Here is a 15,781-nt window from a genome sequence, read left to right as displayed (position 1 = left end):
TGGAGTGTGGTATGTGTGTGTTTGTGTAATATGGGTTTAGTTGTCCCAGTTCAATATCTGAGACAGAACCTTAAGAAGGGAAGTCTGCACAGGAAAGGAAACTTTGGTATACTGTAAAGTGGCACAGCCTTGCTCTGGATTGCTTCAAAGGACAGGGGAAGCTATAGGGAGGCATCTATCAACTCTGTGCAGGAGTGAATTTCCTATTAGAACAAGTTGCTCTTTGAGTTGGTGAGTGTCCCCACAACCAGAAGTGTTCAAACTGAGGTTGGGTACCTGTTTCCTTAGTTGCTCAAGCAAATATCATGCAATGGGTTGGCTTAAACAATGGGAATGTAATAGGTCATGGTTTTGAGGCTAGAGAGAAGTCCAAATCAAGATATCATCAAAGCAACGTTTCTTCCCAATGATTAGAATTCTGGGGCCAGTGGCTGCTGGTGATCCTTGGTCCTTGGCTTCTCTGTCACATATCAATACACGTAGTGGCCTCTCTTACCCCTCACTTCTCTTCTGGGTTCCATTAACTCTCAGCTTCTTTGCTTCCTGCGGCTTTTTCTCTATTAGTCTGAATTTCTTTCTGCTGATAAAGGGCTCTATTAATAGGATTAAGACCTATCCTGATTGAATTGGGCCTCACTTTAACTGAAATAACCTCATCAAAAGGTCCTACTTACAATGAGTTCATACCCACAGTAATGGATTAAGTTTAAACATTCCACAGGAATGTTTTTCTGGGGTACAAATCCCCAAACCACCACAGCACCCCATCGCCAGAGATTAAGAAAGGCTCATGTGGTTTGCTACTCTGCTCCCATGATCTGTCCCTGCCAGGGAGCCAGGCAATTGAGAGGGAGGTAGGAGGTATGTGGTTGTCTTCCTGATAGAAATCTTCACAAATTGAAACTCTGCTTCTCCATCAGCCCAGGCTTCTTTCCTTACTCACTTCCCCTGTAAATTCATCCTTCATCAACTCCCTAAGCCATTCTGAGCCCAATGGACCTTTTAGACTTATCACCACTTAGGTAAAGCATTTGCTTCCTGATGTGTGAAGTATTTATTCTATTTTGGCTTTACACAGACCTTTTTCAAGTTTTCATGGAGGTGTTCTCTTGTTATAATATTCTGGGATTTTGAGAATGACTCTGTGTACCTTCTTTCCAATTTTCTTCATGATTCTGCAGACTTTGGCCTCTCCTATGCTTTGCCTTCCAAACCATGACCCTCATAGATCATATCTTTTTCATACTGAAGCCTGTCACCTTGACAATTTTATTGTTCTTTTCTAAATCTTCTCCAACTCTTTTTATGCCTTCTGGAAGTAGGATGTCCTGATCCTCATGCAGCTTTCCCTGCTTATATATACCCCTGTTTTGTATGTTGACTCTGTGGGAGACAGTATGAGATAGATTAAGATGCATGACTTTAGGGCAGAGAATATCCTGAATCTTCCACTGACTGAATAGGGCTGTGTGACTTTGGGAAGGCTATTTAAACAGTCACTTTGAGCATCAATTGCCACATTTGTAAAATGGAAATAGCAATATGTACCTTAAAGGAGTTTTTAAAAATTGTATTTAAAATTCTGGCTCACTGCCTTGCACAATGTAGCCACTGAATAATTTATAGGAGAGGAAAGAGAAAATTCTTATTCTTGCTTATAAATCTTTTTAATAGTGAAGGATGTAATTCAATGAAATAGATAATAATTATTTCTAAGATCTACTTTTTGAGCCTCCCTGTGAGACTCAAATTTCAATTATCTGGTGATATTCATTTAAATTGACCTCCTCACAGATAAAGTAGATACAACCCCGAGTATTGGTTCTTCTGAGGGCTACAGAGACCCATAGGTTCTATGGTCATGGCAGATGGAGTTCAGTGCCATGTCAGTTGGCCCTACTTTGGAGTTTGTGTTTCTGTGTGATGAAGCTGAACTCAGATGTGATCTTTGTTCACAAACCTCTCCTGTTACTTTTACCTGTATCTGTAGTTGGTGCTGGGGTTTAGTGTATACCCAGGGGACCTGAATCTCTGGACTGACCATGTGATAGCCAGGCCCTGAGCCTCAACAGACTTCAGCTCCTACACTCTGGTTTATTGGACTTACCCCACTCAGCTAACATGGAGTTGAAGAAAGTCAACCACCACACCATGGAGCCAAGAGTTCCTACAACTGAAAGCAGGAGGATTGCATCCAGCATCCATGTGGAATCTAAGCCCCCTCTCGTTACAGATGTGGAGTGGACACAACCATTCCAAGGTCCACGGGATGGAGGAATAGATTATGGATTAGAGTGAATTTACTGATAATCTATTCATGAACTATTGTGATTAGTAATTGAAGAAAATGTGGCATTGGTGTGGAGAAAATGGCCATGGTGGCTGCTGGGGGTAGGGAATGGGAGGAAGCGATGAGATGTGGAGGCGTTTTCGGGACTTGGAGTTGTCCTGGGTGATGCTGTAGGGACAGTTACCAGACATTGTACATCCTCTCATGGCCCACTTGGTGGACTGTGGGAGAGGGTGGGCTATGATGTAGACCATTGACCATGAGGTACAGAGGTGCTCAGAGATGTATTCCCCAAATGCAATGAATGTCTCATGATGATGGAGGAGATTGTTGTTATGGGGGGAGGAGTGGGGTGAGGGGGGTGGGGGGTATATGGGGACCTCGTATTTTTTGAATGTAATATTAAAAAAATAAAGACAAAAAATAAATAAAAAGAACAAAGGTTAAATAAATAAATAAATTGACCTCTTATTTCATTTTAGTTATGTCTAAAAGAGTATTGAATTCATGCATTATTGAACATCAATTACACTTATAGCCTTGCATTTTTATCAACCTAAGTAAGTAATATATGAGAGATACATAGAAGTAAACCACCATCTTCTGTTTAATTTTTAGACAGTCTTGGCACCTCCCAGAAGCAACAGCTACAGAGAGAGAGGTGGGAGAGGAACCACTTGCCAATCAGAAGCCTCTCTCGGCGTTCCATCAGCAAAGAGAGATGGGTGGAGACTCTGGTAGTGGCTGACATGAAGATGATTGAGTACCATGGGAGTGAGAATGTGGAATCCTATATTCTCACCATCATGAACATGGTATGCCAGGCTGCATGGGGTGGGTACTCTGATGACATGAATCAATGACATTAGAAATGTTTGCCAACTATAATAATAAAATTATATATAATAATATATAATATAATATATATAATAATAATAATGAGAGACCTTTTTTTGTCCTTGGTAATCCTATTTCCTCAGTGAATGGGAATAGAAAATTTAGGACAAAGTAGTCTTTTCCTTAAAAATGTCTATCCTGGGAAATTTTATAATTTATTATTTTCATATTTCCACTAAAGTATTTACCAGTGAGTCCATCCTTTTAGCATGACTTTGTCCCACCTATTTTTTGTTAGTGCACAAATGAGTAAACTGATGCAAAGAATTAGAACATGACTTTTTCAAGGTAGTTAGAGCTAGAGTTGGAATTAATCACCACTGATTTCAAGCTTCATCTTTCATTACTAATGCTTCCTCATCAGAGGTCCTCTTTCAAACCCTCTCTGTATTTTTTTTTTTAGGAGGTACTGGGGATTGAATCTAGGACCTCATAGAAGGGAAGGAGGTGTTCAACGCTTGAGCTACATCCCTCTCTCTCTGTATTCTTTAATGAATTAAACTATGAAAACCACAAAAATTCCTTCTCCTTCCTCTACAGCATAGAGCACTGTTTCTCAGACTCTAATGCCTTAGGTGTGACCCCCAGAGTTTTAAATTTAAACTCTGTGGCTTGGACATCTGGACTTTTAAAAGTTCCCTGGATGATCTCATGTGTAGCCAAGGTCAAGAAGCACTGGCTTGAGTATTGCCTGGACTGAGAAGACTTTCACCGAGTCCAAGCCTGCCTGGCCATCCGTGTCAAGCAACATTTTCCTTAATATACATTGTAGGCAATATCCCAGGCTTAATCAGACTCGTGGACCTGAGGCCCAGGAATCTGTGTATTTTTTAAAGTTTCTCAGATGATCCTGGTGTATCTTGCCTTTGTTTACCCAGAGGACTGAATGGAGCTTTTTCCTGAGCTCCACCCTGTTTCTGACCCCAAGAGAAAAGGGATAGGGTACAAGTGGGGATCCCTCCTTCCAAGTAGGATAGGTCTCTCTTATTGCATCAGCCAGTAGGAAGAAGACATCAAAGAATGCTCATCTCCAAAAAGAAAAATCCAGAAGACTGGCTCTGCATCCACTTCCTCATACGGGCCTGGAAGGTAGCTGACCTTAGCATTCCACCCAGAGCCCTACATCCTGAGGGGGAGGATGTGAGGGGAGGAACTGCACACTCTCTAGAGGCCAACAGGGGAAATTACAAACTACAACAATACCTGATTTAATTTTTAGTTCTATACTCCACATATAAAAAAGAGGGAGGGAAAGTTCATTCAAGCAGATTAAATATTTAAAATAAGGAAAATATAAGTTTAAAGCACATTACTACTGGCTTTCTTGGTGCTTCAGACTACTTGCAATACAAACGAATAGGGGAGACAAGTGAGAAAAAATTATTCTAAGATATTTCATATGCCCTGGAGTTGGAGTTCAGCATTGAACAGCAGAACCACAGGTCTCCGGGTCTGTCTATAAAGCAGATAGCTCTGGGCACAAACAATACTTGAGGGAAGCTATAAAGAAGCTCTTAATTTCTCCAAAGAACCAGAAAAATCACTTTCATGCAAATTACCAGACATTATGCAAGAAGAATGTCACGCCAATGTTGGAGTTCAGTCCCAAATCAAATATTAGCTTAGGCTGACTTCTTTCTTTCCTTCTTCCTTCCTTCCTTCTCATTGAGAAGAGTTAGATTTAGTTTCCTCAGGCCTGTGGTCATTTTATTCTGCAGATGCCTCATTACTTTTCTATTAGGAAAAATTTATAATTGCAGATAAATTGGAGGCTGGCAAATGACACAACATGAAGAGAATGAAACCTACTTAGGAAGTTTCTCTAAAGAACTTTTTAGCTCCTCTCGCTAATGTTATCATGGTCAAGTAACTGATAATTAAAGAGGAGAAGGTCCTAGGCCAGGGAAGGGAGAGTATAAGAAAAGAAAAGCCCCAATCCCTTGGGTGCACAGGCAATCCATGACCCCAGAAAGGTTGTACTTTAAAATAACAACTTAATCACAAATCAACTTTAAACATCCATAATGTGTGTCAGGCCATGGGCATACCTCATGTTTCTTTGCATTCCACCCAAAATTCCGAATTTATAAGACAACCTTTATTTGTTTTATTTCTCTATCTGGCATTTTTCCATTATATATTCATCTGGGGCTAATTGTTTTCCTTTCTGATTCAAGGTCACTGAGTTGTTCCATAACCCCAGCATTGGCAATGCAATTCACATTGTTGTGGTTCGGCTTATTCTGCTGGAAGAAGAAGAGGTAAGAAGAATTTCCCTTCCATTCTTCTATCCTGTACCCTCACACTCTCTACTTTTTTTTTCCCAAAAGAGTTCCGGATGAACAAGAAAAAGGGTGACAGAAAAGTATTTAGAAGCCCATTAAGGAAGAAAATAATATTTCCATGTTATCTTCCTGGGGGCTTAGTGTAGTGGGAGATGGCAGACATTTCCAAGATTAACATAGTTGGAATCACCTGAAAGTCATTGCATCCAGCAAAACAAAATTAAGAAAGCAATCAGTAAGAGTGTCCCATAGTGAGAATAAACTATGTCATGATATGAATGGTTAGTTTAAATACAAGCAGGAGGGAGATGGAAAGCTTGAACCTTTTATACTGTTTATTTACCTCTTGCATACTAAAACAAGCCTCTCAGACCTGGGCCCTCTTGTCTATCTGCCTCTTACCCTTGGTGGTTTAATCTCCTCCTGGAAATTTATATATATCCTATATACCCTAAGACTTCTAATTGATATCTCAAGTCTGGAGCTCTTACTCATGTTGAATTGCTTACTTGATATCTGTGGTATTTTGAAACTCTTCAATGAATCACAAGAAGAGAAAGATTATGTTTTTGAACTAATTCATTCCTGTGGGTTTGAGACCCTTTTGTTGGGCTACTTCAGTGAGGCATGACTCAGGTTGCATCTCCACCTTCTTGCTGTGTCTCATTTAAATGGAGACAGAAAGAGACATACACAGGAAAACAGAGCTCTGCATATTTGCTCCAGCCATGTGAGAGAGAGGACTGCAGGGAAACAGAAGCCCCAAGAGGTTCAAGGAGCCAGGGCCCTGGAAGAGATGAGTCATATGCCTGATAGCTCACAGCTATACTCAAGAAGAAACAGGGACAGCTGAGATTGGTAGAGGACGCTTGGAAAGAGTTCTTGATTACAGCCCTGTGCCTGGTTGCCCACAGCTGAGCTCTAGGAGATGGTAGTTTCTGGAGGGGAAGGCAGAGATAGCAGCAGAAATCAGTGGCCATCTTGCTTTGCCACATGGCCAGCCAACAGGATCAACAGTTGCAACGTTGGTGAGAAAGCACCTCTGATGGTGCTTTGATTTGGACATTTCATGGCCTCAAAACTACCCAAATAAATCCCCTTTATAAAAACCAACCCATTTCTGGATTTTTACATCTGCAGCCCTTTGGCAAACTAAAACAATGTCTCAACCTGGATAAGTTATAGTATGCTTAGATGTGCAAATCTAACATGTTCAAAATGGAATTCTTGATTATTCCCTGCCAAAATTATCTCATTCTGCCTTCCCCTAATCCCTAACCCACCATTCTTACCCATCTCAGTAAACAGTGCTACCATGCACCAATTATTTACATAAACCCAGGAGTTGTTCTTGATTCCTCCTTCTCTTGCCATCTATATCCACCAGTAAGTCCTAAAATGTCCTGCTTCTAAACATCCACTGTTCTCCATCTCTAGTCACCACCTTACTTTAAGCCTTATCATATCTTGCCTGGGTTACGATAGTGAACTTCCAACTGCTCTTCCTATTTCCAGCCTTACCCCTTGTGTTTAGTTTCCTAGGCTGCTACAGCAAAAACGATGAAATGGGTTGGTCTTTAACAATGGGAATTTATTCACTTATGATTAGAGTCCAAGAAAATGTCCAAATCAAGGCGATACTTTCTTCCCAAAGACCAGCTGCTGGTGGTCCTTGGCTCTTCTACTACATGGTAAGGCACATGGCAGTGTCTACTGGTCTTTCCCTTCTGTTCTGAATTTCATTGCTTTCACCTTCTTGCTCCCATGACTTTGTACTGCTTCCATTTATAAAAGACTCTAGCAATAAGACTAAGACCTATCCTGAATGAGGTGGGCTACACCTAACTGAAGTACCCTCATGAAAAGATCCTACCATCAATGGATTCACACCAATAACAATGGATTAAATTAAGAACATATTTTTCTGTGATACATACAGCTTCAAACCACCACACCCCTTATTCTCCATAGCATGCCATATAATCCATAGCAGACAGAATGATGTATTACAATACAAATTGTTACTCCACCACACAAAACCATTTAATGGCTTTTTCCTTAGCTTTTAGAACATAACTAAAACTTCTTACCAGGCCTGTGGATACTTTCATGATCCTGCCTCCATCCACCTTTCCAGTCTTTTCTTATGTCAATCTTCCCCTTGCTTACTACACTGTCACTCATAGAGCCAAGGCTCTGCAACCTCATGTCCTGTGCATTTGTCATTCCTGGTACCTGAAATACCCTCCCCTCATTTGCTTTATGGCTTCCACTGCTCATCTTTCAATGAGGCCACAGGGAGTAGGTGAAGGGGAGAGCCAGTAGTGCCTTAGCCATGGCAGGTCTTGGGCTTGATCCTGTGGGAACCTCTGGACAAGTCTAAGCTGACAAATGAAATAGAGAGAAAAGCATTAGAGAGATGACTCTGGTGCTCTATGAAAAGTGGATGTGAGGTGGGGAATACTGAAGCAGAGTGGCTCATGTCTCTTCCATTGGTGACTTTCTACAATTCTTGTCTTTTTTTTTTTCTTATCATTTTTTACACAAATAGGATTCTGAGGCAGAAAAATATCACTTGCTGAAATTCACAGAGCTATCCTGTACTTTGCTCTTCTCAGTCAAAGCCTGGGTGCCTGGAAAAGTTGTTTCTCCTTAATGCTTTTTAACTATTCTTTGACCTACCCAGTTGGTTCACATATAAATAATTAATGGACACACACCAGCTCTAACATTCTTTATTTCAGTGTTTAATGGTTAACTCTCCAAGTGATTTTATTCCAAGGTACAGGTTTGGTCCCCAATTTGATCCTCTTTCTTATACCTCCCAGGGGTTTAAATTCCATCCATACCTATATTGGAAAACACCCTACTCCTTAAAATTGAAGTGACAAAATTCAAATATTTCATACATGCTAATAATGTAAATCAGTTTGAGTTTGGGTCAAACCTGGGAAGACTTTACATGCCTGAATCAAGGTATTAATAATATTATCTATGTTTTTGTAGGTGAAGACTCTGAGGATAGTTGGCCTTTCTAAAGTTTTAGAACAAATACCTGGCAAAGCTATGAAAAGGTGTCAAATCAATGTAATGAAAACATATTGAGTGCTATATCATTCAGGGTCTGTCAGGTATCAGAATTCACTCAAGTGATAGAAATGAAGAAATCTTAATAGAGGGACCAGTTAAAGAGGTTAGGTAGGACAAGGGGCCCGTTAAGACAATTGAGGCGCCCAGAGATGAGCATCAGAAACCACTACCACTTCTGTAGCCAAAGGACAAGGATAGGGGGTGTTATTAAAAAGGCTCAGTGAGGGTGGGGCCAAGAGATCACCAGCAGGAGGCTGTAGTGGAGGGATGCAGCTGTTGCCAAAGATGCGGAGCCAAAGCAGGAAGCAGAGGTGAAGCAACAACTCAGCTTCTCTTTTTTTCCTCCTATTCCTGCCAATGCCTCCCATTGACCAAGCACAGCTGGAAGCCACCTGCAGAGGAGTCCTAGTGATGCAATCTACAGAGTGGGTCAACTTGAGCATGTTGTAGAATTTGAGAGAGGCTCAATTATTTGCATATAGAAAGGCCAGGACTCAGGAATGATTTTGAGAAGGAAAAATGGTTTATTGACAGCCAGCCGGACTCGGGAGCTTTCTGTTTCAAACCTGAGCCCTGAACAAGAATTTTGAGTTCCTTTTATACAGAGAGGAAGGGTCAAATTGTTCTTTGTTTCAGTGCTCAATAGGCGTAAATTAGCATATATCTTCCACATCCTAGGTAAGCTTTTAGCATGGATCTTATACATCCTAGATAAGCTTTTGGCACATTTGGCTTGCATTTTCTCTAAATATTTAAATTTTATAGAGTTTGCATTGCTAAACTGTTTCCTGGGACTGGAGTCATTGCCATGGTCACCAAGGGCAAGACTGCAGCCTCTTACTGTCCCACACCCACAAATCACAGACAGCTTGGGTTATCTACGAAGAGACAAAGAGCCTCCCACCCATAGCCCACATCAAGCACAGACAGAGAAGAACAAAGAATTAATGGTGGGTGTGTGGTATGCAAAGAGAGGTTCAGCAGCATGAGAAATTTGTGAAAGGTCCTAAGCTATGTGCTGGAAATACAAAGATGAGCAAGACACAAGCCTGGCCCTCTGGGAGGTCACAATTTAGTAGGAAGAACTAATCTATGGCATTCCTGAGAGCAATATTAGAAACATAATCAGATTGATGTCTCAGAGGGATTCATCATACCCCAACATAAGGCTATAATGAGTCAGAGAGTTCTGGGATCACATGATTGGTCCTGTGACCTTAAGCAAGTCACTTAAACTCTCCAATATTCATTTCCACATCTGTAAAATGGGGATAATAGCATTCATTATACCGACCCTACACATTTTTATAAGAATTAATTGCATGATGTACATAAAAGACTACCTGCTATGCCTGATACAGCATAGAGGGAAGCCAATCAAAGAGATGAAGAAGAAACACCTGTGCAAGAAGAGGCATTTGACAAACCAAGAGCGGAAGTAGAAGAGAGAGCAGGGAGACTATTTCAGGCAGGCAAACAACAAGAACAATGACAGGAACACATGACTCTGTTTGGGAGACACAACCCAAGATCTGATTCTAACATAGCCTGTGTGTGAATTCAAACATCTAATTCTGTATCGAAGTGTGCCTAGTTTCTAGAAAGCCAATGAAGTAATACAGGCCCTGTAGGCTTTAAATATGCAGAAAGGATGCAGACTGAATATATATTCAAAGTTACAACCAGATGGAACGTGGGCGATATGTTAATTCAAGCTTACCTGGAGGGTGGGTGATATGTTAATTTAAGCTTACCTGGAATGTGGGCAATTCAAGCATAGCTGGTATTCAAACAAATGACTAAACCCTAAAAAACTAACAAAGTCTTTTTGACCCCTAAACCTCTCCTGGCCCCACCACGTGTGTCTCTTGTATAAAAATAACTAAAACCTCTACTCAGGGCTCAACTTTTTGGACAGGAGTCCATAGGCCTGGCTGTTTGTGATAAATCTTCCTTCTCAGAGTTCCTGAGTCCTAGCCTTCAATATGTGATCATTGCATCCTCTCTGCTTCCACTACAATTCCTTCTGGCTGCTCGTGAGATTAAGAGAGAGGCATAGAGAAGGCAGCCTGGAAGGTGGTTGGTGTATTCTCTGACTTTGTCCTCCATCTTGGGGTTCACAGAGGAGATACAAAAGGGCCACAGGAGATACTGCCACTTTCTCAGGAAACTGTCCTCAGGATGATCCCTAGCTTGAGGGGTCTGCTCATTGTCTTCTTTCTCCCTTCCAATATTATTGCCTCATGAAACACTGTACCAGCTAACACCATTTTGGGCCTTATTTTTCTGTGGTGGGTTCAAGAGACTTTGGGCTTAAGCTTCATGAATAAAGTGCAGCTTGCATTTGTCTATTCCTGCCATGTGCAAACCACTATGAAATTTCATCACATTTTGAGAATAAGTTAGGGTAGTCTGATTGAGACTCACTTTAGGGCACTCTAGAGGATTTCTCAAAGACTAGGTGGTCATATTTTAGAGCAGTAGAAACTGAGGCACACAGTTTCCCAGTCTTGAGGATGCTGGGATGGTGATACCCACTCCACCATTAATTGAGGGGGGCTTCAATCCAGTGTATGTGACTGTGAACTGGAAAGGCATGTCAAAGCATATTAGGGCACATTAGACCAAGAAATCCAAGAGTAGTTTCAAATATGAACCAACTACTACCACTCCTATGTCTCCTTCCAGCCCTAGATTGAGCGCTCATTTTTCCTTTATGAAAATAATGCCATCCTTTGAATTTTTTTCTAATTTTTTATTTTTTAAAACATACTTCAATTACACACATGTTACAGAGAATATGTAGGGGATTCCATATGCCCTACTCCTCACACCTCCCACATTTTCCCACCTTCACAAAACTTTCTTCAATGTGTTACATTCATTACAATTGATAAACGCATTTTGGAGCATTGCCACTAAACATGGATTATAGTTTATACTCTTTCCCATTCAACTCTGTAGGTTATGGCCAGATATATAATGGCCAGTATCTATCATTGCAATGTCATTCAGGATAATTCCCAAGTCCTGAAAATGCCCCCCTGTTACACCTGTTTTTCCCTCTCCCTAACCCCAGAATATCCATGGGTCACTACCTCCACAACAATGGTATTTCTTCCTTTGCTAGAATCACAATAAGTCTATAGTAGAATACTAGTAAGTTTATTTCAGTCCATAGCTTTTTTCCCCAATCCTGGGGACTCTGGGATGCTGATGACCTCTCCACCATTAATTGAGGGGGGCTTTGGTCCCATACATCCTTTGGACTTTTAATTCTCCCCCAAGGACTTGGACACAAACATGGCCTTTCCACTTCAGACCATTTCATTCAATGGCCTGTAGGTTCCCCTTTTATTCCAGGGATTGGGGATAGGATAATACTCTTTCCAACAACCCTTTTGAGCAGCTTGACATTGTGGAGAGTATAAGATTTATCATTAGTTTCTCATTTTCCAGTTGCATAATCTTGGGTAGGTTGCTTAACTTCTTTGTGCCTCCGTTTCCTCATTTTGTAAAATGGTGATAATATGTACTTTATAGAGTTGTTGTGAAAATCAAATGTGTTAATATAATGCTTAGAATAGTGTCTGGCTTGTAGCAAACACTCAATAAATGTTAGCTGCTAATATCATCATTTCATCATCATCATTTGGGCCCACAACAGCCCTGTAAAGTTGTCACTATTATATTAATTTCACAGATGAGGAAACTGTGCCAACATCATTGAAAGCAAATTAAAAAGTCCAAAGGACAATATTTGAGCCATAAAAAGAAGTTAGAGATTTCTTTTAAGAGCAGGAGACAAAACTGGGATGGGAGTGATTTGAAATGAAGTGAGGCAGGGCCTAGGTAATTGTGCCATCAAGCTAAGGGTGGGAGGCTGGCTTCAAGGAAAAGCAGTAGGGCAGATGACTCTTAAGAGAATTTCCCTCTTGGTCTATGGAGTAATTTAGTATTAGGTTCACTTTTGTGAGACTTTAGAGTTAAAAAGCCTCTAAATTTTGGAAATTCAGTCTGGTATTTTTCCCTCTAAGCTGATTTGTGGGTGCACAATATTTTATATAAGTACCACTCTTTCAGAATAGGTATCAAAAATATTGGCAAAGAATTCATAGATTTGTTACATTTTTAATCAACTATCTTTTCCTCTGATATTCTAATGAGTTTTCCCTTGGGCATCTGGGAAGATTCCAGATAAAACTTTCTATTGCTTTGCTCTTATCTGCGGGTTCTTTTTCTTCTAGGAGCATAAGCCTGGCTGGCAATACATCATCAGATTGTGCATTGAATCAAAAGCTGGTACCAGGAATTCTCAAAGAAATCAATAAGATTTTTTTCCATTATAGAGAGAGCTTATAAAGAGAGACAATTTATAACAAAAGCCATGTTCTTGCAAAATCATTTCCTACCCCCCATTTGGTGCTATTTTTTTTCAGCTTTTGCTGATTTCCTCCAGAGTCACTCCCTGTCCTATGAGTCCACATACTCAAATGCATAGGAAAGGGGACGTGGGAAGTAAATTGAACTGGCTTGAGAAAATGAGGCGAGGAAAAATTATGAAAGCATAAAAACTGAAATCTAGTTTTTGTTTGCAAAGAAAATGGAAAAAAATTGTGTCCATGGAGGTTTGTTTTAACAAGCTCAAATAATCATCAGTATGCTTTCTGGAAAATGTTTAGCACAATGCTCTCCATATTTTGTGTGACCCAGCATATTCTCTTTGAAGTCCATTTGCATCTTGTATATGCTTTGGGCAGAAAAGTCTTGAGGCTAAATTAATTATCCTTTCCAAGGCTCCAGTGATCAAATGTTTTCAAGAAACTAAATGAGTATGTGCTTCCTGGACTTAACCCCTAATAAGACTTGGAGATAAAAAAACTTAGGGGGATGAAAAAAACTTTTGCTCAATTAAAATCTCCTGAAATTCAACATGGTATATTTAACAGAAAAATAGTAAAGCATCCTGAAGTCCTTGCTCCTGTACTTGTATTAAGTACCACATATCACAAATGAAAGCTCTGTACAGAGGGTAAGTACCCAGCTATAAATTATCATCAACCCAGTGAATCGTTCACTTGCTTCTGGTCTGCAGGAGGAACTGACAATAGCAGAGAGGGAAGTAGCAGGCCAGATTTTGAGGGCAGACTTCAAACTCTAACTTTTTTTTTTCTCAGCAATGACTATCCTCTTGGTTCCTCCAGAATTGTTATTACAGAAAGTTGGGATGTCTGTAGTATCCTCTCTCCTGAAATCTCTTTATTTACCATATCCTTCTCCATTCCTCTACTCCCTCAGCAGCCTTGCTGTTAGAAAATTTCAACAACCATGCAGACCTGGCCCATACATTTAGATGGTCCAACCTCAATTTGGTTTTACTGATTAATCTCCTACTCTCCATTCTCCTCTATTCATGTCAAGAACAATGGAGGCCCTGAGATTTTACCTGCTTGCAAGGTAACAAATTAGCCTCCCACGATTTCAGGGATGTTCATAGAAGACATGAGACTCCTGGTTCAGAGACAAAGGACTTATGACTCAGAATAGCAGGCATCATGAGCTTCACATTTGCATCTGTCTCTCTTGCTCCCACTCTCTCTCCGCAATTCCACAGTGGTAATGAAGGTAGCCCAGATGGATTCTGTACACATAATGTATTTTGTCACAACTGAATAACTCTAAGCTAAGGAAACCCCAATCTTTTAAAGAGAATTGTGAACCAATTTTCCTAACCTTTGCCACAGAGGGAGACAATATCTTTATTATTCTGGACCACACATAAACCTGACTTCTGCCCTGGAGGAAGACACTCTGTTTCCTAAGGCTAATTCCTATACAAACACCCTTTAACAAATAGTCTGGAAAAGAGCTGCTAGTGCCTTTCCTCAGAAGATGTACAGAAACATGTAAGACCCATGGAGTTCCCAGAATGATAGCAGTACTCCAAGCATAAAATGATGACAGAGGGAGAGATGGAGAGGAGGTAAAATCAGCAGCACTTGATTTCAGATTGGGATGCAGGGTGGAGGGAGAGGAAGCCAGTAGGAGGATATTAGTATTTCTAGACTGGGCAAATGCATTGGTGGTGGTTTCTGTAACCAAGACAGAGGCTATAACCAAGGAAGAAAATTTGGGGGGGGTGCTAAATTGGAGATACCTGTGAAGCCATCTGTCCTTCAGGATATTTGGATATATGAGTCTGAACTCCAGGAGGAGTTTGGAATTATTTACAGATTTGCGAGTCAACCATCTATAGGTGATTTCCAAATATAGAACTCTGGTTTGAGATGAACTAAAGCAATGGGCCAAAGGAAGGACAGAAGAAAGAAATTCTACAGAGGGATCTGAAAGGAAATGGTCAGATAATAGAAGGAGGATGGAGAGTAAAGTATCTTGAAAGTAGAGTGCTATTCCTGTATTTGTCTTCTCACTGGGAGTGGGAGTGGTGAGGTGGGGAAGTAGAAATAAGTGATAATCATCCAAAGGCTAATTTTTTAGTCTTTCTAGTCATTCAAAGCAAAAAAGTTTACAGATGTCCTCAACAGTTTGGAAACTATATCCCTGGACACTTAACTACAAACCTGGGTTCAACGCTCTGCTTTGCCAATACCTGCTTAGTGACCTTGGTTAAGGTCCTCTTGCTTTTTGTCCTGGATTTCCTTGTTGTTTAAATGAGAAGATGGGATACATAATTCCTAATATCCTGCAGGGAAATGGGGTCTTTGCAACGATGGAAAAATTGGAGGCAGGATTTATGTTCTTCAACATCTAGAAATTAACTCTGATTTCTGTACCATGGTGAAGATGTGTTGTTGCTGACACTGAATTTGGTTTAAGAACAGGGGAGTCTGGATGTTTGTAAATATTCACTTTTCCTTGAATCAGCATACATGGACTGGTATGTAAGTTCTCCTAAACTTGTGGTGGAAGCCACTGATGAAAGGACAGTATTTAATAAAAAATTGAACTTTCAGACGTGGAAAAATCCCACCTTGAGCTGTATGCCCCTACCAGCAACTCTATGAGCCAAAGAAAATTCTGTGGTGGGCTCCATCTGCTCCTACCTGTTTAACCACTTTGACTCTAATTATTAATGGATAATTAAAGTGGGAACTTCAGTGACCCTTACAGTGGGTATATGGCTGTGTGGTTATATGGTTGTGTTGGCTCTTCCTGCCCACTGTAACCCACCTAAAAGACTATAGATCCCATTTTCTCC

The 15,781-nt window shown here is 40.5% G+C and overlaps 1 protein-coding gene across 1 annotated transcript in view; it reads left to right on the top strand.

Moving 5' to 3' along the window:
* The window catches only part of ADAMTS12 (ADAM metallopeptidase with thrombospondin type 1 motif 12), a 392,811-nt gene that overhangs the window by 215,486 nt on the left and 161,544 nt on the right, over window positions 1-15,781 (top strand). The window contains exons 4-5 of the mRNA XM_058307631.2: window positions 2,909-3,105; window positions 5,365-5,448. Coding sequence (XP_058163614.1) covers window positions 2,909-3,105; window positions 5,365-5,448 — 281 coding nt within the window. The remainder of the gene's footprint in view (window positions 1-2,908; window positions 3,106-5,364; window positions 5,449-15,781) is intronic.

This window comes from Dasypus novemcinctus, chromosome 2, assembly GCF_030445035.2.
Source record: "Dasypus novemcinctus isolate mDasNov1 chromosome 2, mDasNov1.1.hap2, whole genome shotgun sequence".
NCBI lineage: Eukaryota > Metazoa > Chordata > Mammalia > Cingulata > Dasypodidae > Dasypus > Dasypus novemcinctus.
The sequence above is the reverse complement of the archived record's forward strand: the minus strand, read 5'-3'. Positions and strand labels throughout refer to the sequence as shown.